This window comes from Mustela nivalis, assembly GCF_964662115.1.
Source record: "Mustela nivalis genome assembly, chromosome: 10".
Classification (NCBI taxonomy): Eukaryota; Metazoa; Chordata; class Mammalia; order Carnivora; family Mustelidae; genus Mustela; species Mustela nivalis.
The window spans coordinates 60786772-60814491 of NC_139029.1; the positions used below are offsets into that span (position 1 = coordinate 60786772).

At 38.1% G+C, this 27720-nt stretch overlaps 1 protein-coding gene across 5 annotated transcripts in view; it reads right to left on the reverse strand.

Moving 5' to 3' along the window:
* Positions 1–27720, reverse strand: part of SLC44A5 (solute carrier family 44 member 5) — a 395909-nt gene that overhangs the window by 191056 nt on the left and 177133 nt on the right. For 3 of the 5 annotated variants that reach the window (XM_082686570.1, XM_082686572.1, XM_082686571.1), the window contains one exon: positions 26223–26261. The exons of 1 other annotated variant lie outside the window; for it this stretch is intronic. In XM_082686570.1, the coding sequence (XP_082542696.1) occupies positions 26223–26261 (39 nt within the window). The remainder of the gene's footprint in view (positions 1–26222; positions 26262–27720) is intronic. One more of the 5 variants, XM_082686573.1, reaches the window with a different exon arrangement.

Genomic DNA, 27720 nt, shown 5'->3' on the forward strand with positions numbered 1-27720 from the left:
AAATCCACAATCATAACATAACATACTTTCTCAGAATTTCTCACTATTATAAAACATTAAAAAATCAGTAAATGTACATTCTCCTCAATAAATGGTGATAGGACAATGGATATCCATAAAGAAAAAAATAATAAACTTGGAGCCCTATTCACATCAGACATAAACATCAATTCTAGACAGAAAGACCTAAAGTAAAGGATAAAATTATAAAGACTTTATGACCTCAGAGAGAGGATTTATTAAGCAATAGTACAAAAAGTACTAGTCATAAAGGAAGTAAGTGATAAATTTAACTACAATGAGAATAAGAAATTCTGTTCATCAAAAAAATAAAGAGAGGGACATGACATCCATAGAGGGTAGTAGTGACAGGATAATATTTAATTATTAATACCGAGGATATATAAAGAACTATAGATCAAAGAGAAAAAGGCTGGTGGCAATAAAAAAAAAAAAAAAGGAGCAAAAGACTTAGGCAGGAACTTCAGAGGAGGAAATCCAAATGGCAAATAAATAATAAAGTAGCATTCAATCTCATTAATAATTAGGCAGATATAAATGAAAACCACAAAAAGAAGTAACTATAGGCCCTGCAAATGCTTGCAAAAAAGGAAAAAGTTTGATAATAGGATATATTGACAAAGACATGGAATAGTGAGAACTTGTACACTGCCCGCAAAAATGAAATTAGTATGGAAAATACTGCTTTGGAAGTTTGGCCTGATCTCAGCCTACAACAGAGTGATTTCAGTCCTATATTTTATCCCAAACTACTGCATGTGTGTATAAAGATACGGAGACAATAATGTTCATATCAGCATTTTTTGTAATAGCCAAAAATTCAAAACAACTCAATGGCCATTGAACCCAAAAGACTCCACCCCCAAACTACTAGAACTCATACAACAATTCAGCAACGTGGCAGGATACAAAGTCAATGTACAGAAATCAGTGGCTTTCTTATACACTAATAATGAAAATACAGAAAGGGAAATTAGAGAATCGATTCCATTTACTATAGCACCAAGAACCATAAGATACCTGGGAATAAACCTAACCAAAGAGGTAAAGGATCTGTACTCGAGGAAGTACAGAACACTCATGAAAGAAACTGAAGACACAAAAAGATGGAAGACCATTCCATGCTCTTGGATTGGAAGAATAAACATTGTTAAAGTGTCTATACTGCCTAGAGAAATCTATACTTTTAATGCCATTCCAATCAAAATTCCACCGGTATTTTTCAAAGAGCTGGAGCAAATAATCCTAAAATTTGTATGGAATCAGAAGAGATCCCGAATCGCTAAGGAAATGTTGAAAAGCAAAAATAAAATGGGGCATCACATTACCTGATTTCAAGCTTTACTACAAAGCTGTGATCACCAAGACAGCATGGTACTGTCATAAAAACAGACACATAGACCAGTGGAACAGAGTAGAGAGCCCAGATATGGACCCTCAACTCTATGGTCAAATAATCTTTGACAAAACAGGAAAAAATATACAGTGGAAAAAAGACTGTCTCTTCAATAAATGGTGCTGGGAAAACTGGGCAGCTATATGTAGAAGAATGAAACTCAACCATTCTCTTACACCGTACACAAAGATAAACTCAAAATGGATAAAAGACCTCAATGTGAGACAGGAATCCATCAGAATCCTAGAGGAGAACATAGGCAGTAATCTCTTCGATATCAGCCACAGCAACTTCTTTCAACATATGTCTCCGAAGGTAAAGGAAACAAAAGCGAAGATGAACTTTTGGGACTTCATCAAAATTAAAACCTTCTGCACAGCCAAGGAAACAGTCAAGAAAACAAAGAGGAAACCCACGGAATGGGAGAAGATATTTGCAAATGACAGTACAGACAAAAGGTTGATATCCAGGATCTATAATGAACTCCTCAAACTCAACACACACAAAACAGACAATCATATCAAAAAATGGGCAGAAGATATGGACAGACACTTCTCCAATGAAGACATACAAATGGCTATCAGACACAGGAAAAAATGTTCATCATCACTAGCCATCAGGGAGATTCAAATTAAAACTACATTGAGATATCACCTTACACCAGTTAGATTGGCCAAAATTAGCAAGACAGGAAGCAACATGTGTTGGAGAGAATGTGGAGAAAGAGGAACCCTCTTACACTGTTGGTGGGAAGGCAAGTTGGTGCAGCCTCTTTGGAGAACAGTGTGGAGATTCCTCAAGAAATTAAAAATAGAACTTCCCTATGACCCTCCCATTGCACTCCTGGGTATTTACCCCAAAGATACAGATGTCATGAAAAGAAGGGCCATATGTACCCCAATGTTTATAGCAGCAATGGCGACAGTCGCCAAACTATGGAAAGAACCAAGATGCCCTTCAATGGACGAATGGATAAGGAAGATGTGATCCATATACACTATGGAGTATTATGCCTCCATCAGAAAGGACGAATACCCAACTTTTGTAGCAACATGGACGGGACTGGAAGAGATTATGCTGAGTGAAATAAGTCAAGCAGAGAGAGTCAATTATCATATGGTTTCACTTATTTGTGGAGCATAAAAATAGCATGGAGGACATGGGGAGATAGAGAGGAGAAGGGAGTTGGGGGAAATTGGAAGGGGAGGTGAATCATGAGAGACTATGGACTCTGAAAAACAATCTGAGGGTTTTGAAGGGGTGGGGGGTGGGAGATTGGGGTATCAGGTGGTGGGTATTATAGAGGGCACGGATTGCATGGAGCACTGGGTGTGGTGCAAAAATAATGAATAATGTTATGCTGAAAATAAAAAATAAATTTAAAAAAAAGAAAGAAAATAGAGAACATAAATTACAGTATAGTCACAATGAAATACTAAGAAGTCACCTCCTTACTTGAGGTAACAAGTGTCCTGAGTTTTGTGATCATTGTTTCCCTATTTTTATTGTCGTTTATCCTCTCTTATGTATTCCTAAATCATGTAACTTAGTTTTGGTTATTTTTGGTTGTACACAAATGAAATATGGGATGGTTTGGGGGCTTTGTGGGGTTTTTTGGTCTTTCTCCCTTATCATGGTTTGTGAGATTCATGTGCCTGTCTGTGGGCTTTCTCTCTCTTTGTCCGACACACACAGAAACACACACATACTCATGAACATGGAAGAAAGTAAAATTCTACTTTTTCCAAACAAAAAGCTCCACAAAGGATATTCATATTACTTCAGAGATGCAGGTCATCCAAGTTCAGAGATTCAAAGAGTCCCTCTAGTGAACCAAGTGAGAGCCCAACTATCTAGCATCTTGATTATAGCTGCAAAGCCTGTCTCGCTTTAGCAAGTCACTTCTCTGACTCAAAGTACATAATATTTTGACTACATATTAGTCATCAATACAACTATTTATTTAATCTTCTGTTTTCTCCACAAGAACATAAGTTCTAAAAGGACATGGGCTTTGTTTGTTTACTACTGTATGTTCCACCACCTGGAACAGCAGTTCTGGTCCAGAGTAGCTGCTGATTCAATATTAGTTATGAACATATAATGGAGTATCTCTTAGAGATGTCCTTTTAAAGTTATTTGTGCTACTACTTTATACTTACTCTCCAACGTAGGCAGATGCCAGTTAGACTTTTCATAATGTTGTGCATGCAAGTGTTGGCCAGAATGTATCGTAACATTGACTTAAGAAATGTGGCGCCTTCACATTTTAAAAGCCTGACAGCCCTCCAGATTTCCAACTTGCTTTCTGGAGAGAGATAATGAAGATGAGCTTGCAAGGTGGGAGTACTTCTCAAGCACATTTTAGTCACTTGGGTTATTTCAGTGATGTTTCTGCCAATAGACATTCCCTACTGCTGAGGCAGCTAAGGATGGGTGGCATTCCGGCCTCAGGCTCACAAAGAAGAAATAACATGGGGTAAGATTCTCAGCACTTTCTAAGGGTGATTCTTCTTTCAATTTTACTGACCCCAAAGGCCTGCAAATTAACATTACCTTCCCTCTCACTACTATTTTTTTAAATGAGTAAAATATTTTAGAGAGATTTTAGAGCAGTTTCTACCTCTCAAAAAACACTGATTCTATCTTATCTGTTTCTTTAGCCATAGATTTCCCTGTTGATTTCAGTGCCCTAGGAAAAAGTTCTCAGAGGACTGAGGTGGCATCCTTTAGGGGAGCTTAACAGAAAGGTCCACAGCGGCACCTGGGTGGTTGAGTCAGTAAAGCATCTGCCTTCAGCTCAGGTCATGATCCCTGGGTCTTGGGATTGAGCCTCGCACTGGGCTCCGGGCTCAGTGGAGAGTCTGCTTCTCCCTCTCCTTCTCCTCCTGCTGTTCTCCCTACTTGTACTCTCCCACCCGACCCCCTCTGTCAAATAAGTAAATAAATAAAATCTAAGAAAAAATAAATTAAAAAAAAAAGAAAGGTCCATACAGCTGTGCACAAGTCGGTATTTTAGGCTGAAGATAACTGAGGTTACAGCCAAAACCCAATCTTTCTCACAGCTTCCTAACTAGTAGGATACCTGAATTAAGGTAGCTAGATTAGTTTATAAAATCAGACAATCCAACCAAGGCAACCAATCAATCAAGCAGTCCAACCAACACTTGAGCTCTTAACTAAAACCTCCTGGGTCTTCTCATTCTTGCAGGAATCTCCAGAATTTCTGAGACACTTGTTTTTATACTCAGGTCTATTAGGTAGCCCTATGTTCTCAAGTAAAGAGCAGCTCTGGCCATCTTTTCTAAGCCAAGATCATACCAACCCAAGGGACTTCACCACTGTTTCCCCTTAGGCCAAGATTAGAATCAGAAGACTGAGAAACATTTCTCCATTACCTCTGAAATTTATATCTATTTCTTAATGTTCACTTTTCCCCCAATCTTAGTTAGATGTGCTTCTTCATTTAGTAATACATAGTCAAAACTTTTAAATTATGGTATTCTCTGTTCAATACAGAAAAATTTCCCATGCACATTCTAATTCATGAAAGTTTTACAATAAAATATTACCAATGTTAATGCACAAATGAAGAAATAAAAATCTCTTAACAGATTAAAAAGATAACTATATAAAATAATTATAAAACTGCATTGTTGGGTTTATAACACATAAAGATGTAGCAGAAAGAGAGTAAAACAGATAACCGTTTATATGTGAGTCCTTATGTCTTTGGTTCAATCTGTAACATTCAACAAACCATTTTGCTTTTTGATGTTTTAGTTTCTATTAAAAGAAGGATATAACCCACACACTACTTAAGTCACAGATGGGAAAATCAAATGAAATCACAATGAGAAATCATTTATAAAAAGGACATTTCCATGAATGTGAAAGAGTATACTTGTGATCATTATTACTATTTTACAGTAGAGAACATATGTAAAATGTCTGACACATCATAGGTTCTCAATAAAAATGTTCCCTTCTTCTCCCTATTTTCCTAAGAAGCTGGCTCCGTTTTACCCCCCACACCCATGCCACCCACTCTGTCCTCTTTTATCTTATTAGTGAGAATTTAGAGGAAAGGATCATCTTTACATCTTCCTTTCTTGGCTTTAGCTTCTGTTTTCCAGGATCCACCAGGGCTCAAAGTGCTCTTACATGCCCCACCTCCAAGAGCTCTTAAACTTAGAGGCTCAGGCAACCTATGATGCTATTTATGGACTGAAAGACCTTAAAATACAAACATGTCCTGACCAAAAACTTCCCTTTCAGGTGATTTCAACCTCTGAACAGTTTTCTCTGAGTATCAGACAGGACTGATTTTCTTTCACTGAGCACTTACACTGTGAAGCACGACCAGACACAAAGATGAGCCCGAAATGAGCCCTCTGATGAAGAGTGTTGCATAGCAAAAGTGGGCATGTGCATGTGCACGCACACCAACACAGGAAGAACTGAGAGCCTGGGAGTGTAACAAATGCCTCTGGAAATGGGAGGGATTTAGCTGAGGAAACCAGGAGGGCCTTTAAATTGAGGAGGTACCATTTGATCAGGACTTGGAAAGATGAGAGAGAGACTGGGCCCAGTGGGCGAAGAAAGGAAAATGTGGGATGGGGGAATTCAGTGTCAGGAAATAGTGAATCATACAAGAAGAAAATGAGTAAGTATGGTCATGGCTAGCTTAACTTAAAGATGTGTTCAGATCAGCTAGTTTTACCTTTCCTAATAATTTGAATTTAACCTTGTTCTCACACCTCATTAGAAAAACCAATGAGTAAGATTCATTAAGTAATATGTCACATATTGCTTCCAGAAAACCTATTCTGAACTTCAGAAATTTTGGATGATAACTTGTCTTTGAAATTTAACATGATTTACTTTGGAAAACAGTGTGGAGATTCCTCAAAAAAAATTAAAAGTAGAGCTACCCCATGACCCTGCCATTGCACTACTGGGTATTTACCCCAAAGATACAGATGTAATGAAAAGAAGAGCCATATGTACCCTAATGTTCATAGCTGCAATGGCCACAATTGCCAAACTATGGAAAGAAGCAAGATGCCCTTAAACTGATGAAAGGATAAAGAAGATATGGTCTATATATACAATGGAGTATTTTTTTTTTAAAGATTTTATTTATTTATCAGAGGGAGAGAGAGCAAGCACAGGCAGACAGAATGGCAGGCAGAGGCAGAGGGAGAAGCAGGCTCCCTGCTGAGCAAGGAGCCCGATGTGGGACTCGATCCCAGGACGCTGGGATCATGATCTGAGCCGAAGGCAGCTGCTTAACCAACTGAGCCACCCAGGCGTCCCTACAATGGAGTATTATGCCTCCATCAGAAAGCATGAATACCCAACTTTTGTATCAACATGGATGGGACTGAAGGAGATTATGCTGAGTGAAACAAGTCAAGCAGGGGTCCTGGGTGGCTCAGTGGGTTAAGCCTCTGCCTTCGGCTCAGGTCATGATCTCAGGGTCCTGGGATCGAGCCCCGCATCGGGTTCTCTGCTCAGCAGGGAGCCGGCTTCCCCCCTCTCTCTCTGTCTGCCTCTCTGCCTACTTGTGATCTCTGTCAAATAAATAAATAAAATCTTTAAAAAAAGGAAAGAAGTCAAGCAGAGAAATTAAATTATATATGGTTTCACTTACTTGTGGAGCATAAGGAATAGCATGGAGGACATTAGGAGAAGAAAAGGAAAAGTGAATTGGAGAAAATCGGAGGAGGAGACGAAGCATGAGCGACTATGGACTCTGAAAAACAAACTGAGGGTTTTGGAGGGGAGGGATGTGGAGGGATGGGTGACCCTGGTGATGAGTATTAAGGAGGGCACATATTGCATGGAGCACAGGATGTGGTGCATAAACAATGAATCTTGGAACACTGAATAAAATAAAATAAAATAAAATAAAATAGGTTAAAAAAAATAAAATAAAATTTAACATGGCTTTTGCACCAGTCTGTTTCCAGCCCTCCATTTCTTTGATGTCACTTAAAAAAAAAAAAAAAAAATTTTACACTTTTCCTTAGGAGAGCTTTTTACTCGATAAGTTACTTTATTTCATAATAGAAACTGTACCTGATTTGTAGTTTAAGTATTTTGTAAACATATAAAGAATGGAAAACAGATATGTTTGAGCAGTCAAATTTCTTCAAAATGTGCTTTAGAAAAAAATGCTGAAACGATGTAAATCAAGATGCAGTGAATATGTGAGGCACAGGGGCAATGTTACGAACGGCAGAAGCTTGATTAGCATGTGTGCCGTGTTTGGTATATTTAAATCATTGTTAGCAATTGTGCTAATGCCATACCTTTTATGTTTTTTAGACTCAGTATAATATGTTCATCATACAAAAAGCCAACTTTTGCATTGCATTTTTACATCACATTCCCTAAGCTTAAGGAATATATTAGTTTGTGTTTTTGCAAAAGAACATTTAGCTATGCTTATAAAAGTTTAACAAATAACTAACAATCTTTTGTCAATATTTATTCAGGCTGGTATCACATCACTAAGCCAAGTATTAGAAAAAAATATCAGTATCATCAAGAAATTTTACTTTACCAGAATTATTTGACAGAGCAACCAATCAAGAAAAACAAAGAGTCTCCTGCTAAATATCACATTTAACAAGATCATCTGACCGATTAGGACAAGGTCCTTGTCACAATTACTAACTTGAGTTTTGTTCTGTAGATCCCAATGGGTTCTGACACAGGTGGCATAAACTCAGTGTTTTTTGAAAGATTCATTTGTAAAATCTGCTGTAAGTGGGTACCTTGATATGACAATAAAATCAATTTTGACTCTTCCTCTCTCTTTCACACTGTACACACACATAATACACTCACAAGTTCAGAACAAATGCTCACAATCAAGCATTGGTGTCCTGAAAATGTGTTCCAAAGAATGTCTATTATATTGTCAAAAGGAATTCTGCTCCCTGAGGCATATGCAACTATGAGAATGTTCTGTGTGTTTACTGTTTCCACACTCTGCCACAATCTATTACAGGACATGGAAGTTTCTGTATGGAACATTAAATGTACTAACCAGTGAAATGAACATTAAGATTTGTCAACAATACTAAACTATGGTATAACAGAAATTTTCTCTGCAGGCATACATCTTTCTTATTCTTATGGTTTTATGGAAGACATCCAAAGAAAACAAATGTGATCAATTCCATCCCTTCTTACTACTTATATAGTTTGGCATAAAAGAGGTAATCTGTTAAGTATTATCACAGAAATACTTTTAAATAATGTTACTTTTTGTATTTTTGGTTTTAAGGATGATTAGAACTTTTAGAATTCCTGTGGTAAGGAGAAGATAATTACTTGTTCTTTTCAATGCAATGATTAAAATTGAGATGATAACAGTGATTCACAGAAATCTGCCATGGTACAACTTTCTATTTTGAGGATATATTTATTAATTTAGTTTTTAAGACAATTCAGATCAGTCTCCAAACAGAGGTTGATTTTTAATTAATTTTGTAATAATAATTTCAGCACACAAATTACTACTTAAAATCAACATAAAGGGGCATCAAGGGGCACCTGGGTGGCTCAGTGGACTAAGCCTCCGCCTTCAGCTCTGGTCATGATCTCAGGGTCCTGGGATGGAGCCCCACATTGGGCTCTCTGCTCAGCGGGGAGCCTGCTTCCCCCTCTCTCTCTGCCTGCCTCTCTGCCTACTTGCGATCTCTCTCTCTGTCAAATAAATAAATAAAATCTTTTTAAAAAAATCAACATCAAAATTTACTCATTCTTTTTTTCACATTTCTAATTAAATGCCATTCTGTAGTTTCATCACTACAAAAAATAAATAGCTTTCTTTTTGAATAACTGAAGACGTTAGATAAGTTTATAAAGAAAGGAAAAAATAAAACTTCACTAGAAGAGTAGAAAATAAAAGTGAACCAGGTTAATCAAACACCAGGTTTCTGAGGCACCTGGGTGGTTCAGTGGGTTAAAGCCTCTGCCTTTGGCTCAGGTCATGATCTCAAGGTCGTGGGATCGAGCCCCACATCGGGCTCTCTGCTCAGCTGGGAGCCTGCTTCCTCCTCTCTCTCTGCCTGCCTCTCTGCCTACTTGTGATCTCTGTCTGACAAATAAATAAAATCTTAAAAAAAAAAACAGGTTTCTGGCTAAGCTTTTCCTTTTGCTTGACCATGTTACTGCTTTCAGCTCATAGTCCCAAACCCCAATCATACTTCCCCACATAAACAATTCAGTTTTCTCAGCAAGCTCTGAGCTGCTAAGAAACCGTCTATGTTTCAAAGTGAAATTGAGTAGGTTAAATATTTTCCACTAAAGGTGGTCCTGACTGGATGAAACACTTTCTTCAATGAATAGAAAAATTATATTTGTCAATGTCTCACTCTCTGGCTTTATAAGCCAGACCTGGTAACCTGAAAAAGAATGTCAAGTTCCTAAAATTCACATTATAGGCTTTCCTTTGGATCTAGGAGGAAAGAAAGTATTCCTGGGCTTTTTGTATTCAGAACGTTCCCAAGCATTGTTTCCTATTGCAAAGATGGCCAAGGTTTTGTGTCTACAGATGCCTAAAGGTGGCATCCTCCACATAACCTATATGGAATAGTATTCCTGACCTCTTGCCCTGTGCTAACATGTTCTGTTCCCAACCTAGCCTATAAAAGCACACCCAAATATGATAAATATGTAGCTATAGAAGTAGACAGAAATAAATGAAAGTGGACTCTTGTTAATATGCAAACACGTATCATGAATCTCTGATTGGAAACATAAGAAACATTTTGTATAATAAAGCATACTTGTTATCTGATTACAAAAGCAAGAGGATATTTATTAATATTTTTAAGTTTTTAGGGGAAATTTAAGGATATTCTGCAAGTCTAGGTACAACCAAAAACCATATATTTAAAGTATAAGCACAAAAAAGCCCAGGTTCTAAGATCCAAGCCTAATCCTGGCCCAGCGCCAACAATCTTAGTGACATGAGGCAAGTTCTTTAAGTTTTCTGAGGCTCGACCTCCTAACCTTGAAACAAAGGGATCGAGCCAATCCCCAAATTCCTTTGGTCGTTGAATAAAAATACCTATAATTGCCAAAGACCAAGAGATAGAGAATTCAGGATAGAGCCTACCCAGACTGCTCTGTTCCAAAGTTGTGTTAAGTAGAGAACCGGACACTTCAGAGTAGGTCTGTAGAGAGGGCACAGAAGCAATAAAATTCCTGGAGCAGATACCCGAGCAACTTTAGTAGAGGTCATATGCAGGTTGTGTTCAGAACATTCAAGGGAGAGGCGCCTGGGTGCCCCAGTCCACTGGACCGCAGACTCTTGGTTTCACTCAGGTTGTGATCTGATGGGTTCCTGGATTGAGCCCCACTTTGGCTCCTCTGTGCTCAGTGGGGAGTCTGCCCCCTCCCAACTCAGGCACACACTCTTCCTCTCTCTCTCTCTCAAATAAATAAATTTACAGAAAAAAAAAATATTCAAGGGAAATTCAGAGGTGTATCTTGGTTTCCTGCAGAGATCAAACAGAAAGTTGAATAGTACTCCAAAGCTCTGATACAGGATCAGAGTGGGAATGCGGCAGGCTAGTGACAGGGATCAGTGCTTTCAGAGACAGAAAAGCAGGAACGGGAGGGAAAAGGTGACTTCCTTGTTTAAGTAACAGGAAACTGAGAATTTAATAAATCTCATCTGAATGTGGTTTGTCTCCACTTGGGGACATTAGTAATATGTCTATCGCTAGGACCATTTTTGTTGGTTATATGAAAGACCACACATGTGCTAGAGGGAAGAATTAAACTAAGAAGCCTGTTAGGAAAGAGGAGTGAGGAGGCAGATTGGGGCTGTGGTCTCAATCTGAGACGGAGAAATCACTTCCGTTTCCCTGTTGCACGTGGTTACCACCCAGCAAGTTGGAGTTGTTTTACCAAATACTTTAAACTTCATGCTCTATCTATCTGGGGGCAGCAAGGATATGTAAATGGGAAATCACAGGCTCACCCCATTTCCTAAGGGGGGAATCGAATTTCTTTTAATCAAGAAAAAGTCTTTTGAAAAATAGAAAACTTTATGCAGTTTGTCAGATCTTCATTGCACTTGTTTGCACAACTTACATAACCTATCTATGCCTGTTTCCTCATCTATAAAACAGAAACATAGAACCAACTTCAAAGAGTTCTTCAGTAGATTGAGTAAATTAGCATAAGTAAAACAATTTAGAATAGTATCCAACAAATAGTAAGTGCCATATACACAAATATTTTGTTATTGCTGCTGTCACATCATCACACTCAACGACCAGATAGCTTTTTACAGAGCATAACAATTAGTCATCTTGATTTCCAAGAAAATCCAAAATAAGAAACATTTGGGAACTAAATGCATTCCATTCCAGAATAACCAACTTTATCTGGTTTATTTTCTTTCAAGATTTTATTTAAATTTAAATTAGTTCACATATAACGTAGTAGTAGTTTCAGGGGTAGAATTCAATGATTCATCAATTTCATATAACACCCAGCGCTCATTTTATCAAGTGCTCTCCTTAATGCCCATCACCCAGTTAACCCATCCCCCCACCAATACCCAGTATTTTCCACTATATTTTAGAGTCTGTTATGGTTTGCCCCCCTCTCTGTCTTTATCTTATTTTCTTTTCCTTCCCTTCCCTTGTATTCATTTATTTTGCTTCTTAAATTCTACATATGAGTGAAATTATACAGTACTTGTCTTTCTCTGACTGACTTATTTCACTTAACATAATACCCTCTAGTTCCATCCACATGGCTGCAAATGGCAAGATTTCATTTGTTTTGGTGGCTGAGTAATATTGTACTGTATGTATATATTGTGTGTGTATATACACACACACATATATATACCACCATATATATACCACCTCTTCTTTATCCATTCATCTGTCAATGGACTTTCGGTTCTCTTCAATTTTTAGCTATTGTGGACAGTGCTGTTATAAACATTGGGGTGCAGGTGCCCTTTCAAATCACTATTTTTGTATCATTTGGAAAAATACCTAGTAGTACAATTACTGGGCCTTAGGGTAGTTCTATTTTTCATGTTTTGAGGAAGCTCCATACTGTTCTCTAGAGTGGCTGTACTAATTTGCATTCCCAACAAGACTGTAAGAGGGTTCCCCTTCCTCTGCGTCTGTTTCCTGAGTTGTTAATTTTAGCTATTATTTTTTTTTTAATTTTTAATTTTTTATAAACATATATTTTTATCCCCAGGGGTACAGGTCTGTGAATCACCAGGTTTACACACTTCACAGCACTCACAAAAGCACATACCTTCCCCAATGTCCATAACCCCACCCCCTTCTCCCAACCCCCCTCCCCCCAGCAACCCTCAGTTTGTTTTGTGAGATTAAGAGTCACTTATGGTTTGTCTCCCTCCCAATCCCATCTTGTTTCATTGATTCTTCTCCTACCCACTTAAGCCCCCATGTTGCATCACCACTTCCTCATATCAGGGAGATCATATGATAGTTGTCTTTCTCTGCTTGACTTATTTCGCTAAGCATGATATGCTCTAGTTCCATCCATGTTGCCGCAAATGGCAAGATTTCATTTCTTTTGATGGCTGCATAGTATTCCATTGTGTGTATATACCACATCTTCTTGATCCATTCATCTGTTGATGGACATCTAGGTTCTTTCCGTAGTTTGGCTATTGTGGACATTGCTGTTATAAACATTCGGGTGCACGTGCCCCTTTGGATCACTACGTTTGTATCTTTAGGGTAAATACCCAATAGTGCAATTGCTGGATCATAGGGAAGTTCTATTTTCAACATTTTGAGGAACCTCCATGCTGTTTTCCAGAGAGGTTGTACCAGCTTGCATTCCCACCAACAGTGTAGGAGGGTTCCCCTTTCTCCACATCCTCGCCAGCATCTGTCAATTCCTGACTTGTTGATTTTAGCCATTCTGACTGGTGTGAGGTGATCTCTCATTGTGGTTTTGATTTATATTTTCCTGATGATGAGTGATGCTAAGCATTTTTTCATATGTCTGTCAGTCATCTGTATGTCTTCATCAGAGAAATGTCTGTTCAGGTCTTCTGCCCATTTCCTAAGTGTATTTTTTTATTTTGGGGGTGTTGAGTTTGATAAGTTCTTTTTTTTTTTTTTTAAAGATTTTATTTATTTATTTGACAGACAGAGATCACAAGTAGGCAGAGAGGCAGGCAGAGAGAGAGGAGGAAGCAGGCTCCCTGCTGAGCTGAGAGCCCGATGTGGGGCTTGATCCCAGGACCCTGCGATCATGACCTGAGCCGAAGGCAGAGGCTTTAACCCACTGAGCCACCCAGGTGCCCCAGAGTCTGATAAGTTCTTTATAAATTTTGGATATCAGCCTTTTATCTGATACATCATTTGGAAATATCTTCTCCCATTCCAGGTTGCCTTTTACTTTTGTTGATTATTTCCTTCACTGTGCAGAAGCTTTTTATCTTGATGAAGTCCCAGTAGTTCATTTTGCTTTTGTTTTGCTTGCCTATGGAGACTTGATTAGTAAGACGTTGCTGCAGCCAATTTCAAAGAAGTTGCTGCCTGTGTTCTCCAGGATTTAGATAGATTCCTCTCTCACATGTAGGTCTTTCATCCATTTTGAATTTATTTTTGTATATGCCATAAAAAAGTGGTCCACTTTCATTCATCTGCATATTGCTGGCCAAGTTTCCCCAACACCATTTGTTGAAGAGATGGTCTTTTTTCCATTGGATATTCTTTCTTTCTTTGTGGAAGATTAGTTGACCATATAGTAGTGGTTCCATTTCTGGTTTCTCCATTCTCTTCTATGGATCTATGTGTCTGTTTTTGTGCCTGTCCCATACTATCTTGATGATTACAGCTTCATAGTACAGCTTGAAGTCCAGAGTTGTGATGCTTCCATGTTTGCTTTCCCTTTTTTAAGATTGCTTTGCCTATTTGGAGTCTTCTCTGGTTTCATACAAATTTTAGAATTGCTTGTTCTAGCTCTGTGAAAAATGCTGGTGGTATTACACTAAAGGGGTAGATTTCTCTGGGTAGTATAGATATTTTAGCAATATTTGTTCCTCTAATCCAAAGCATGGAATGTTTTTCCATTTCTTTGTGCCTTCCTCAATTTCATTCAAGAGAGCTCTATAGTTTTCAAAATATATGTCTTTCGCCTCTTTGGTTGGATTTATTCCCTGGAATATTTTGGTGTTGGTGCAATTGTAAATGGGATTGATTCCTTGGTTTCTATTTTTGCTGCTTCATTATTGGTGTATAGAAATGCAACAGACTTCTGTACATTTATTTTACATCTTGCAACTTTGCTGAATTCCTTATCAGTTCTAGCAACTTTTTAGTGGAGTCTTTGGTTTTCTATATAGATTATCATGTCATTTGCAAAGAGTGAAAGTTTGACTTCCTCCTTGGATGCCATCTATTTCTTTTTGTTGTCTGATTGCTGAGTCTAGGACTTCCAGTACTATGTTGAACAACAGTGGTAAGAGTGGACATCCCTACCTTGTTTCTGACCTTAAGAGAAATGTTCTCAATTTTTCCTCATTAAGGATGATATTAGCTGTGGGTCCTTTGTATATGGCCTTTATGATGTGGAGGTATGTACTTCATATCCCTATTCTTTTGAAGGTTTTTTTTCAAGAAACAATGCTATATTTTGCCAAGTGCTTTTCTGCATCTATTGAGAAGATCATATGGTTCTTATCCTTTATTTTATTAATGTGGTGTATCACCTTGATCAATTTGGGTATATCAAACTACCCCTGTAGCCCAAGAATAAATCCCACATGGTTGTGGTGAATAATATTTTTAATGTAATTTTGGATTCAATTTCCTGGTATCTTGTTGAGAACTTTGGCATCCATGTTTATTAGGGATATTGGTCTATTAATTTTCCTTAATAGTGGGTCTTTGTCTGATTTTGGAATTAGGGTAATGCTGGCCTCATAAAATGAGTTTGGAAGTTTTCATTCCATGTCTATTTTTTAGAACAGTTTGAGAATAGATATTAGCTCTTCTTTAAATGTCTGGTAGAATTCCCCTGGGAAGCCATCTGGCCCTGGGCTCTTACTTGTTGGGAGATTTTTGATTACTGATTCAGTTTCTTTGCTGGTTATGGGTCTGTTCAGATTTTCTATTTCTTCCTGTTTCAGTTTTGATAGTTTATATGTTTCTAGGAATTTATCCATTTCTTCCAGATTGCCTAATTTGTTGGCACATAACTGCTCATAGCATTCTCTTATAATTGTTTGTGTTTCTGCAGTGTTGGTTGTGATCTCTCTTCTGTCATTCATGATTTTATTTGGGTCCTTTCTGTATTCTTTTTGAAAAATCTGGCTAGGGCATTATCAATTTTGTTAATTCTTTTGAAGAACCAACTCTTAGTTTCATTGATCCAATTTACTGTGGTTTCTTTATTTCTTTATCATTTATTTTTGCTCTAATCTTTATTATTTCCCTTCTTCTGCTAGATTTAGGCTTTATGAGTTGGTTGTGTATTTAAGACTTTTTTCTTACTTCTTAAGAAAGGCCGGTATTACTATATACTTCCCTCTTAGGATAACCTTTCCTGCATCTCAAATTTGATGTAGTCCAAAACCTTTTGTGTTTTCATTTTCACTTGCTTTCATGTATTTCTTTTTATTTCTTCTTTAATTTCCTGGTTAACCCATTCATTCTTTAGTAGGATATTCTTTAACCTCCATGTATTTGTGGTCTTTCCAAATTTTTTCTTGTGATTGACTTCAAGTTTCATAGCAATGTGGTCTGAAAATATGCATGGCATGAGCTCAGGCTTTTTGTATCTGTGGAAGCCTAATTCGTGACCCAGTATGTGATCTATTCTGAAGAATATTCCATGTACACTTGAAAAGAATGTTTTTCTTCGGCTGCTTTAGGATGAAATTCTCTGAATATTATCTGTGAAGTCTATCTGGTCCAGTGTGTCTTTCAAAGCCCTTGTTTCTTTGTTGATCTTCTACATAGATGATCTGTCCATTGCTGTGAGTAGGGTGTTAAAGTCCCCCACTATTACTATATTATTATCTTTAATTTTGTTATTAATTGATTTATATATTTAGCTACTCCCAAGTTAGGGGAATAGATATTTGCAGTTGTTAAATCTTCATGTTGGACAAACCCTTTAATTATTATATAGTGCCCTCCTTCATTTCTTATTACAGTCTTTGGTTTAAAATCCAATTTATCTAATATAAGTATGTCTACTCTAGCTTTCTTTTGATGTCCATTATCATGATAAATTTTTCTCCACCTCCTCACTTTCAACCTAGAGGCATCTTTGGGTCAAAACTGAGGATCTTGTAAGCAGCATATTGATGGGTTTTGGGTTTTTATCCATTCTGATATATATCTTTTGATTGGAGCATTTAATCCATTTACATTCAGAGTAATTACTGAAAGATATGAATTTAGTGCCATTGTATTACCTTTAAAGTTGTTGTTCCTGTAGATTGTCTCTGTTCCTTTCTAATATTTGTTGCTTTTGGTTTCTTTCCACTCAAAGGGTCCCTTTTAATATCTCTTGCAAAGCTGATTTAGTGTTCACAAACTCCTTTAGTTTTTGCTTATCTTGGAAAGTCTGTATCTCTCCTCTTATTCTGAATGACAGCCTTGCTGGATAAAGTATTCTTGGCTGCACAATTTTCCCAATTATCATGTTAAAATTCCCTTCCACTCCTTTCTGACTTTCCAGGTCTCTGAGGACAGGATTGCTGCTAACCTTATGTGTCTACCCTTGTAGGTTAAGTATCTTTCATCCCTAGCTGTTTTCAGAATTCTCACCTCATCTTTGTATTTTGTGAGTTTCACTATGATATGCCATGGTGTTGCCTGTTTTAGTTGATTTTGATAGGAGTTCCCTGTGCTCCTTGGACTTGAATGTCTGTTTCCTTCCCCCAATTAGGGAAGATCTCAGCTATAATTTGTTCAAATAAGCCTTCTGTCCCTTTTTCCTGCTCTTCTTCTTCTGGGACTCTTATGATATGGATATTGCTTTATGGAATTGCTGAGTTCCCCTTCTCTACCTTCATCCACCCCTCATCTACCTTCATGATCTAATAGTTTTCTTACCCTCTTCTTTTCAGCTTCATTATTTTCTATAATTATATCTTCTATATCACCTATCTTCTCTGCTTCTTCAATCTTCATTGTCATTATATCCAGTCAGTTTGCATCTCAGTTATAGCATTTTTAAATTTCAGCCGGACAATGTTTAGGTCCTTTATCTCTGCAACAAGTATTTCTCTGGTGTCTCTTATGCTTTTCTCTCTCTCTTTTTTTTTTTAAGATTTATTTATTTATTTTAGAGACAGAGAGAGAAAAAGGGAGGAGGGGCAGAGGAGGAGAGAGACTCCCCAATGTACTGATGCAAGGCCTGACCCCACAACCCAGGAATCATGACCAGAGCCAAAACCAAGAGTCAGATGCTTAACCGACTAAGCCACCCAGGCACCCCAACTTCTATGCTTTTTTTCAAGTCCAGCTAGTAGTCTTATGACTGTTGTTCTAAATTCTTACTCAGATATACTGCTTTTATCTATTTTGAGCAAGTCCCTGGCTGTGATTTCTTCTTGAATGTTCTTTTGGGGAGTTCCTCCATCTTGTCATTTTGGCTAAGTTTTTATCTTTTGCATGTTATGAAAACTTGTTATGTTCCCTGAACCGAGAGTAATGGTATATTAAAAAGTGGTCATACACTGTCCAGGACCTGACACTTCAGGAAGTGTCTCTGATGTATGCTGTGAGCACTCTGCTGTTGTATTTTTGCTGCTTTTTATCACTGGTCACTCCTCTGCAGGCTCCCCCCTTTTGTGCACTGGACCTCTAACTAGGTGTGTTTAGCTTTATTTGTTGAAATTAGGCCAGAGAGAAAAGAAAAGAAAAGGCTGATCCAAAATAGAGAAATAGAGAGAGAGAAAAGGGAATGAAATGAAAACCCAAAACACTCCACCCCCAAACTACTAAAACTCATACAGCAATTCAGTAACGTGGCAGGATACAAAGTCAATGTACAGAAATCAGTGGCTTCCTTATACACTAACAATGAAAATACAGAAAGGGAAATTAGAGAATCGATTCCATTTACTATAGCTCCAAGAACCATAAGATACCTGGGAATAAACCTAACCAAAGAGGTAAAGGATCTGTACTCGAGGAAGTACAGAACACTCATGAAAGAAACTGAAGAAGACACAAAAAGATGGAAGACCATTCCATGCTCTTGGACTGGAAGAATAAACATTGTTAAAGTGTCTATACTGCCTATAGCAATCTATACTTTTAATGTCATTCTGATCAAAATTCCACCGGTATTTTTCAAAGAGCTGGAGCAAATAATCCTAAAATTTGTATGATATCAGAAGAGACCCCAAGTTGCTACAGAAATGTTGAAAAACAAAAATAAAACGGGGGGCATCACGTTACCTGATTTCAAGCTTTACTACAAAGCTGTGATCACAAAGACAGCATGATACTGGTATAAAAACAGACACATAGACCAGTGGAACAGAGTAGAGAGCGCAGATATGGACCCTCAACTCTATGGTCAAATAATATTCAACAAAACAGGAAAAAATATACAGTGGAAAAAAGACTGTCTCTTCAATAAATGGTGCTGGGAAAACCAGACAGCTATATGTAGAAGCTATATGTAGAAGAATGAAACTCGACCATTCTCTTACACTGTACACAAAGATAAACTCAAAATGGATAAAAGACCTCAACATGAGGCAGGAATCCATCAGAATTCTAGAGGAGAACATAGGCAGTAACCTCTTCAATATCAGCCACAGCAACTTCTTTCAAGATATGTCTCCGAAGGCAAAGGAAACAAAAGCAAACATGAACTTTTGGGACTTCATCAAGATAAAAACCTTCTGCACAGCAAAGGAAACAGTCAACAAAACAAAGAGGCAACCCACGGAATGGGAGAAGATATTCAAAATGACAGTACAGACAAAGGCGATATCCAGGATCTACAAAGAACTTCTTAAACTCAACACACACAAAACAGATAATCATGTCAAAAAATGGGCAGAAGATATGAACAGACACTTCTCCAATAAAAACATACAAATGGCTAACAGACACATGAAAAAATGTTCAAATGTTCAAAAAAATGTTCATCATTAGCCATCAGGGAAATTCAAATTAAAACCACATTGAGATACCACCTTACACCAGTTAGAATGGCCCAAATTAGCAAGACAGTAAACAACAAGTGTTGGAAAGGATGTGGAAAAAGGGAAACCCTCTTACACTGTTGGTAAGAATGCAAGTTGGTGCAGCCTCTTTGGAGAACAGTGTGGAGATTCCTCAAGAAATTAAAAATAGAGCTTCCCTATGACCCTGCAATTGCACTACTGGGTATTTACCCCAAAGATACAGATGCAGTGAAAAGAAGGGCCATCTGTACCCCACTGTTTATAGCAACAATAGCCACAGTTGACATACTGTGGAAAGAACCAAGATGCCCTTCAACGGACAAATGGATAAGGAAGATGTGGTTCATATACACTATGGAGTATTATGCCTCCATCAGAAAGGATGAATACCCAACTTTTGTATCAACATGGATGGGATTGGAAGAGATTATACTGAGTGAAATAAGTCAAGCAGAGAGAGTCAATTATCATATGGTTTCACTTATTTGTTGTGCATAACAAATAACATGGAGGACATGGGGAGATGGAGAGGAGAAGGGAGTTGAGGGAAATTGGAAGGGGAGATGAACCATGAGAGACTATGGACTATGAAAAACAATCTGAGGGTTTTAAACCTCAGATGGGGGGGTGGGAGGTTGGGGAGCCAGGTGATGGGTATTAAGGAGGGCACGGATTGCATGGAGCACTGGGTGTGGTGCATAAACAATGAATTCTGTTACACTGAAAAGAAATAAATAAAAATTAATAATAACAACTTTTTTTTAAAAAGCCCAAAGCTACAATAAGAAAAAAAAAAAACTATATGCTGATTCCAAATAAAAAGGAAAAAAAAAAAAGAAACAAAGAAAATAAAAGAAAAAAAAGAAAGAAAACTGACCCCAAAAAAGGGAAAGGACATGAAAAAATAAGCTAACAAACAAGGAAAAAACTATAAGCCTGATTCCAAAGGAAGGAAGAAGGAGGAGGAGGAGGAGGAGAAGAAAAATACAGCTTCATCCCATTTCTACCAGAACTCCAGGTCAGCCTTTGAAGCACTGTATGTTCAGTAGAATTTGGTGCATGCGGCATGCTATCTGTGCTAGTCTTCTGAGAGGGAGAGGCCCTCTGTGCTGGCTCAGAGTCAGTTCTGCCCTAGTAAATATGCCCTTCCCAGGCACAGGGTTTGGTGTAAGCAGCTTCCACCTCCACTGGGGGCCACAGTGTTTGTAGTTCTCTGAAGTCCTACCATGTTGGTGATGAAGAGAAAATGGAGCCATCTGACCCTCATCCCTGGATGGGAGATCTCACACCCCCTGCAGTTCAGAAAGCCCTCACAGAAAAGCAAGGGCTGTCTGCACTCGTCACACCACAGCTCTCTTGCATTTTATTTTTGGCATGCAGCTAGGTTTCAAAACTCCAAATCCTAAAGGACTGGGCACCACATGGATCCACTCCTTCTTCTGGAGTAGAGGCTCCCCATCATGCTGTGTCTAGTGTCCTTTGTCCCAAAAAACAGTCCCATGCCTGCACAATGCACAGAATGTACTTTGCAACACCAGGAAAAGGACCAATCAAGTTATTCACCTTGTGCAGGCACCACGGTCCCCTGCCCCTGAAAGGCCATTTGCTAGTGCCTACAGGGTTTTTTGTCCTTGGAGAGACTAATGGTTTTTCCCAGTGTGACCCAGAAGACCTCTACACCACTTCGTGCATTCTCTGGCTGGCACCCTCCTCCCCAGGAGCATGAGCCACAGCTCCGCTCCACTGAAAGTCACACACCTGTGATACACAGATCTCCTCACACACCAGTCTGCAGTGTGGGGAGATTTTCTTGTGCAGACCCAAAAGAGAGAGGACACTCTCTCAACCCCTCTCACTTTCTCTCTCTTTTCTCTCCCTGCAGAAAGGGCTCCCTTCCTTCTGCAGCATGAGTTTTTCTCTCCCCCAACTCCCTTCCATGCACATACATCACACTCTCCCTTCAAATCATGGAGATCCTGTTTCCAAAACTCATATCGATTTTCTGAGTGTTCTAAGTGATCTGACTACAATACAGCTGTGACAGGTGTGTTTGACAGCTGTGTGTGACAGCTGTGTTGAGCTGTGTTGAGGAAAGCCCTGGGTCCCCCACTTCTCTGCCATCTTAACTCTCCCTATGTTGTACCCCAACTTTATCCATTTTTAATAATTTTGAAGAGTAGGCAGGCAAAATCCAAACCATTTCAAGAATTATTAATGAGAGATATACACATTGTACCTACTTAAAGCAAACTATCTAAAGCTAAAATGAAGGGTGTCCTATTTAACAGTGTAAGGAGACCATATATTTTTATCAATTCCTTCTTCTAAGAGCTTTTGTTCACACAAATGTAGAATACTTGATTGCGATGTTTTGCGCCAAGAGGCAGTCAACACTATCTAGAGAGAGAAAGTCAGCTTGGATTGCCAGGGGGAAATAAAAGCTTCAAGGTATGTCAAGAGCTCTTTCCCAGGAAATGAGAAGTCAACTTTACATGTTTTGCCTAAAAAAGAAATGTGTCCTTTTCCTTAAGTTTACATTTGTTCCCCTCAAGATCCCTCTAGGCTCTCTGGAATTTGTACTTGGAGTCAACCTTGTTTTAAGAGTAATTTTCAATTGTTACAGTGTTACTAACACTGATAGTCTAAAAGAAAAAATAAGGAGCAATTAAGATTATAGCTGGTATTTTAACCCTGGCATTTTGACCCTGAAGACAGTTAGCACAAAATACAACTTGACCCGGGCGCCTGGGTGGCTCAGTGGGTTAAGCCTCTGCCTTCGGCTCAGGTCATGATCTCAGGGTCCTGGGATCAAGCCCCACATTGGGCTCTCCGCTCAGCAGGGAGCCTGCTTCCTCCCCTCTCTCTCTGCTCTGCCTCTCTGCCTACTTCTGATCCCTCTCTCTGTCAAATAAATAAATAAATAACCTTAAAAAAATAGTTTGAAGAATCACATATTATTAATAACAATAAAAACTGCAAAAATTGACTTCAGAAGTAATTTAATCTTTAGAGTAGTAATTAACAAAAAATAAACTAAGTAAAACATAAGGTAAAAATTTTATTGATCAAAAATCAATAGAAGAATCATATCATCTTATAAAAATTTGATGTGGAAAAACTGAATTGGAACCACAAAAATATTTAATAAAGTTGATGAACCTTAATGTGGATAAAAACATAATCAATGAATCAAGTCTTTATTTTAAAATTGACACAGAAAATATGGTAGTCTAATTAAAATAATCCTGGTAGAATAAAAAAGGATAGAGCCATAAATAGTTTAACACTGTTATACAAAAAAATTAAGGAATCAAGTTAACTAATAGAGTTTACTCTGCCCATCAAATAAAAGAATAGTTTACTGACTCCAATTCATTAATGTTAGTATAAATCAGATTTAAATGTTGGTGTACAGAAACAGCCAAAATATCCTCAGGTTTAAACTGGGTCAAAATGTCAGAAGCAAATTACAGGGGTCAAAAAGGCAAGGCCAAAATAGCCAATATCCAAAATAGTGCACTGTCCACTGGGCTAATATATTTGCTCTAATGATTGCTCCATTTATGTACTAAGAATTTTAAAACTGACTAAATTGGTACATTAAATAAAGTGTAATTTCATATATTATGAACAAATACATATAATATATAAAATTTATATATTATATAATATATATTATATATTATATAAACGGATTCTTCTGTGGAGAATGGATTTATGTTAAAGAAAGCATAACTGTATTTAGGGCAATAACTAAAGCATAAAAACCATTGAGGAGGCTATTGTAAGTATCTAAATGCAAAGCACAGTTGTTAGAATGAAGTCTTACAGTGGAGATGGTATGACGAGAGAAGGGGGATGGAAGACAGGCAGATGGATCTGGTGCACTGTCAAGCTGAATTAATGATTCTGGAGCAAGATAGAGCAATCAAGGCCAGCCATATAAATTTAGAAGTAAGCAGTTTGTTTATGGTCTTTAAACTATGGGACAAGACGAAATCACCCAGAAGAATACCAAAAGAGAAAATGTACCTGGTATTCTCCAACATTCAGACTCTAAATGTTAGAGATTGAGCAAAGGAAGAGGACACATCAGAGAGAAAGGAGGGAAACCAGAAGAGTGTGGCTCTCTGGTTTCTGTGGCTTCCTTCATGGAAGGAGAAGAAAATATTACAAAAAAGAGAGTGGCAACATGTGCTGAAGGAGAATAAGGTGAGAAAGAGAATAATTCTCCACTGGAGGAGCAAAAGAGATGTTCTCAGAAATATATAAAAAGGCGTTTCCCAGAAGTAGCGCAGATACAGTTCCAGTTGGTGTCGGGTAATGAGAGGATAGGAGGGAAGAAAGTGGAGGAGTCAGTCCCTGAAGACAACATTAATGGGAAGTTTCCTTCTTTCTTCCCTCCTTCTTTCTTTAAAGATTTTATTTTTTTATTTGACAGAGAGAGAGACAGTGAGACAGGGAACACAAGTAGGAGGAGTGGGAAAGGGAGAAGCAGGCTTCCCACTGAGCAGAGAACCCTATGTGGGGCTCAATCCCCGGATCCTTAGGATCGTGACCTGAGCTGAAGGCAGACACTTAACGACTGAGCCACCTAGGAGTTTCTATGAGAAAAAGCAAAGAAATAGAATGGTAGATGGAAGATGGTAAAAGGGTCAATGGAGGCCTCACCAGTTTTTTTCACAGAGCTGGTAATTAGGCATGTTTGTATGTAGGTGGGAATGGTGGCAGAGGGACAAGGGACGATTTTACAGAAAGGTCCTCAAGGAGCTACTAGCCTCAAGAGGACAAGAGCTCCTCTTCCTTGTGAGATCAGAGCAGGTGGAGCCCTTGGTACAAAGTCACCAACTTCTCTGGCTCCCAGCTTTTTTGGAAGAGGAGGCTGCTGAAGAATATTTCCTATGGGCTAACCTCAACAGTATTCCAATTCTCCCACGCTCACTTACATTATTGAATACAGTTAAGCTTTCTTTAACATAAGACTCTTCAAAAGAAGTGTAAATGTTGAGTGAACAGGTCAAAGAGAAAAGACCAAAAATGACATCCAATACACCTGCCATGCCTATTCATCCACTCACCCCCAACTCCTGGGTATAACACTCTTAGGATCTGGAGGTGTTTCCTCTAATATAGCTGCACTTCCAGAGCTTGCAAAACCAACAGTTCCTCCTGGCCCATGGTTCAGCAGTGAATCTCCCAGATATATCTTCTCTCCAAGGAATGGAAATTGCAAAGGGTCTCAAGGCAATATTCTACATTGGAGTTTTCCCCTTTCTTTGAAAACTCCTGTTCATCCCAGCAGAAGCAGTGCTCTAGGGTCCTTCTCTCCTTGGTCTATTATATCAGAAGTGGAGGCTTATTCTTCTTTGGCCCATTTAGCTCAAGAATTTTGTCAAAAAAATGATAATTTCACTATAGTCCCAATTACTATATCCTCATTAATACAAGGTTTATGAATGAAAATATAACTGATCATATTGAGCAGTAAAACATCATTTTGAATCATGATACATTTGGAGTTAAAACAACTCACTCACAGATTTCTGATAGCCCAGAAGACTTGGCTTCTATTTTTTCCAAAATAGGAAAAAAAAGTACTTGCTTGTATATTTTCCACCCCAAGTTTAGAAAAATACAAATGGAAATTTATAAAACAACCTCTACAAATGACTATTTTTTTACCTACCTTCCCATCTTACAGGATCATATGTGATCAAATAAAATCTGTGAGAAGGAACTTTGAAGACTATAAAATGCTATTATCTGTCTAAGAGCAAACCTTAGAATATCTGCCTAGGTACAATGAAACCTAACAAGCATCAATAAAGAGGCTTTGAGAATAGAGATAGGAAAGTGCATATGTGATAACCCTTTCAGTTGAGGATTTGGGGTCCAAGTACTGTTGGAAGTCACAGGGGAAACTACTTATTTATATATCTCAGGAATGAGAGCACATCAAGGAAGAACAACTCTTGAAACCAGTGCCTGCTCAAACTTTCATTTGTACATGAATGACTTGAGGAACTTGTGAAAATGCAGATTCTTATTCTGCAAGACTAGGTTGGGGCCCAAGATTCTGCCTTTCTAGAAGTGCTCAGAGGTAATGCCCCTGCTTTGGTCCACAGACCATATTTTGCATAGCAAGACTCAACTCTCTGGGGTTAGCTGAGGAATGAGGCAGGTGTCCCAAAAAGAAGACTGGGTAAGATACAGTGTCATGAAACAGCCAAGAAGCCTGACAAGACATCTTTGTTCGAAAGGGAGATTTAAATAAGACACATGGGTCAGGGTCATAAGCTATGATTCAAGGACAGGAAGAAAGCAAGATATGGGGGTTGCCTGGGTTAATGAAGCATCAACAGCTATATGATGTTCTTTCTGAAGGATTTTTTTTTTTAATAACTCTAATGAGAGGAAATCCCTTCAGAAAGAAGAGATCAGCCTCCTGAAAGAAGGACCAAACATGCCATCAACAATTGGTCTTTACCAGCCAAATATTTAAGTGTTCCTAGATTTTGAAAGAATTATGTATTTCTTAAATGATGGACTGTCATGAAGAATTCTTAGACTAACTTATCACTTAACACTCAGACTATGACTTACCATAGGTCTCAACGTCTAAGGAAGTGTCTGGTTGTTCTTCTAGGAAAAAACACAAGGGCAAAGAAATCTTTATTTGTAGGGACTGGTGATTCTAAAGCTCCATACCCATCTCTCTCTGACATAAAAATTCTAGTTCTTAGACTTTAACACACAGAATAATATAAGGTCAGTCGGACTAGCTGAACATATATTCAATACCCAAAGTCACTAATCATGAGCATTTAATCTTAGGAAGTCCAAGAAAAGTTGCACGAAGGTACTGAAGGTAAGAAGTTTGAGGTGGAGGAATAAAACTTCCACTTTCATCCACGCCCTGTACAGGGCGATATGCACAGTCTCGGGAAATTCAGCACCAAGAAATAAGGTGCTTTGTTTACTTTCACTTTATGTTCATGCTTTGACCTCAGAAGATGTATTAGTCATGAAAAACTTAACATGCATTAAATACTCTCAATTACATGCAGAATTGTAAGTACAGGCTAGAGAAAAAAGATGTAACTGGAATTCTGCAGCCAAATTGCATGTGACCTTTTGCTTTAACAGTAGCTTGCACATGGTAACTAGTAACACAACTGGTTCAATTTGGAAGATACAATTTATGGGTTTTGGGGGGGAAGGGAGGTGGCTATGGCAAGTTCCATAATGAACAATGATAGCACACTAAGGTTTTACTGCCCAAATAATCCCACACATGTGTGAAACAAAAGCATTAATACTTTCTATGAACACTCCACTCTCTGGTACTTTAACACACTTGTGAAGTCTTTAAAAAAAATTCCCACTATAGAGCCAATAGCAGAAATTATAACACATAGTCTAAGCATGGATGCTTCTCATCAATCTAACAATAGAAAATCATGGAGAGTCAGAATTGAGATAAAAACTCTAGGGAAGGTGAGCATTTGTAAACTGTGTTCCCTTAGGAAAGATTATGATAATTAAAATAGCAGCCAATTTTTGAATACTTATTATGCACTAGGAGCCATGTTTCATTTACATATTTCTTTTAATATTCACAGCATCCCTTGCTGTAGTCATAATAATCAATTCTCCTCTAAAACTGAAAAGCTGAGGTTCCCAGAGGCAATGTGAAACTTAGGGTCTAATCTTTGCGTGGAGTCACCACCCTGCTAGTAAGCAATGGATCTGAAATTCAAACAGGTTTGTGTAGCTCTTACGTCCACTCATAACCAGTACAGCTTCCAGCCTCTGATACTAGCAATGTATCACAAAAATAAAGATTATTCATAAAGTTTTTTACACTTCCCTCATCCCCCACCAGATCCCCTTTAAAATAGGAATTCTGGACCAGATTCATTAGGATGACAAGCATTATTTAATTTCCCAGGTTTGTCTCAGGGCATATAGCTTTCAGAGTTAACATCTGAAAAGCCAAATAAAGCCTCCCAAATGTGGTAAGAATGGCCATCTCTCACTGGTTTTATTAGACTTAAAAGCATGTATGTTTAAGGCTGAGTACTTGAGAGAGAAAATAAAA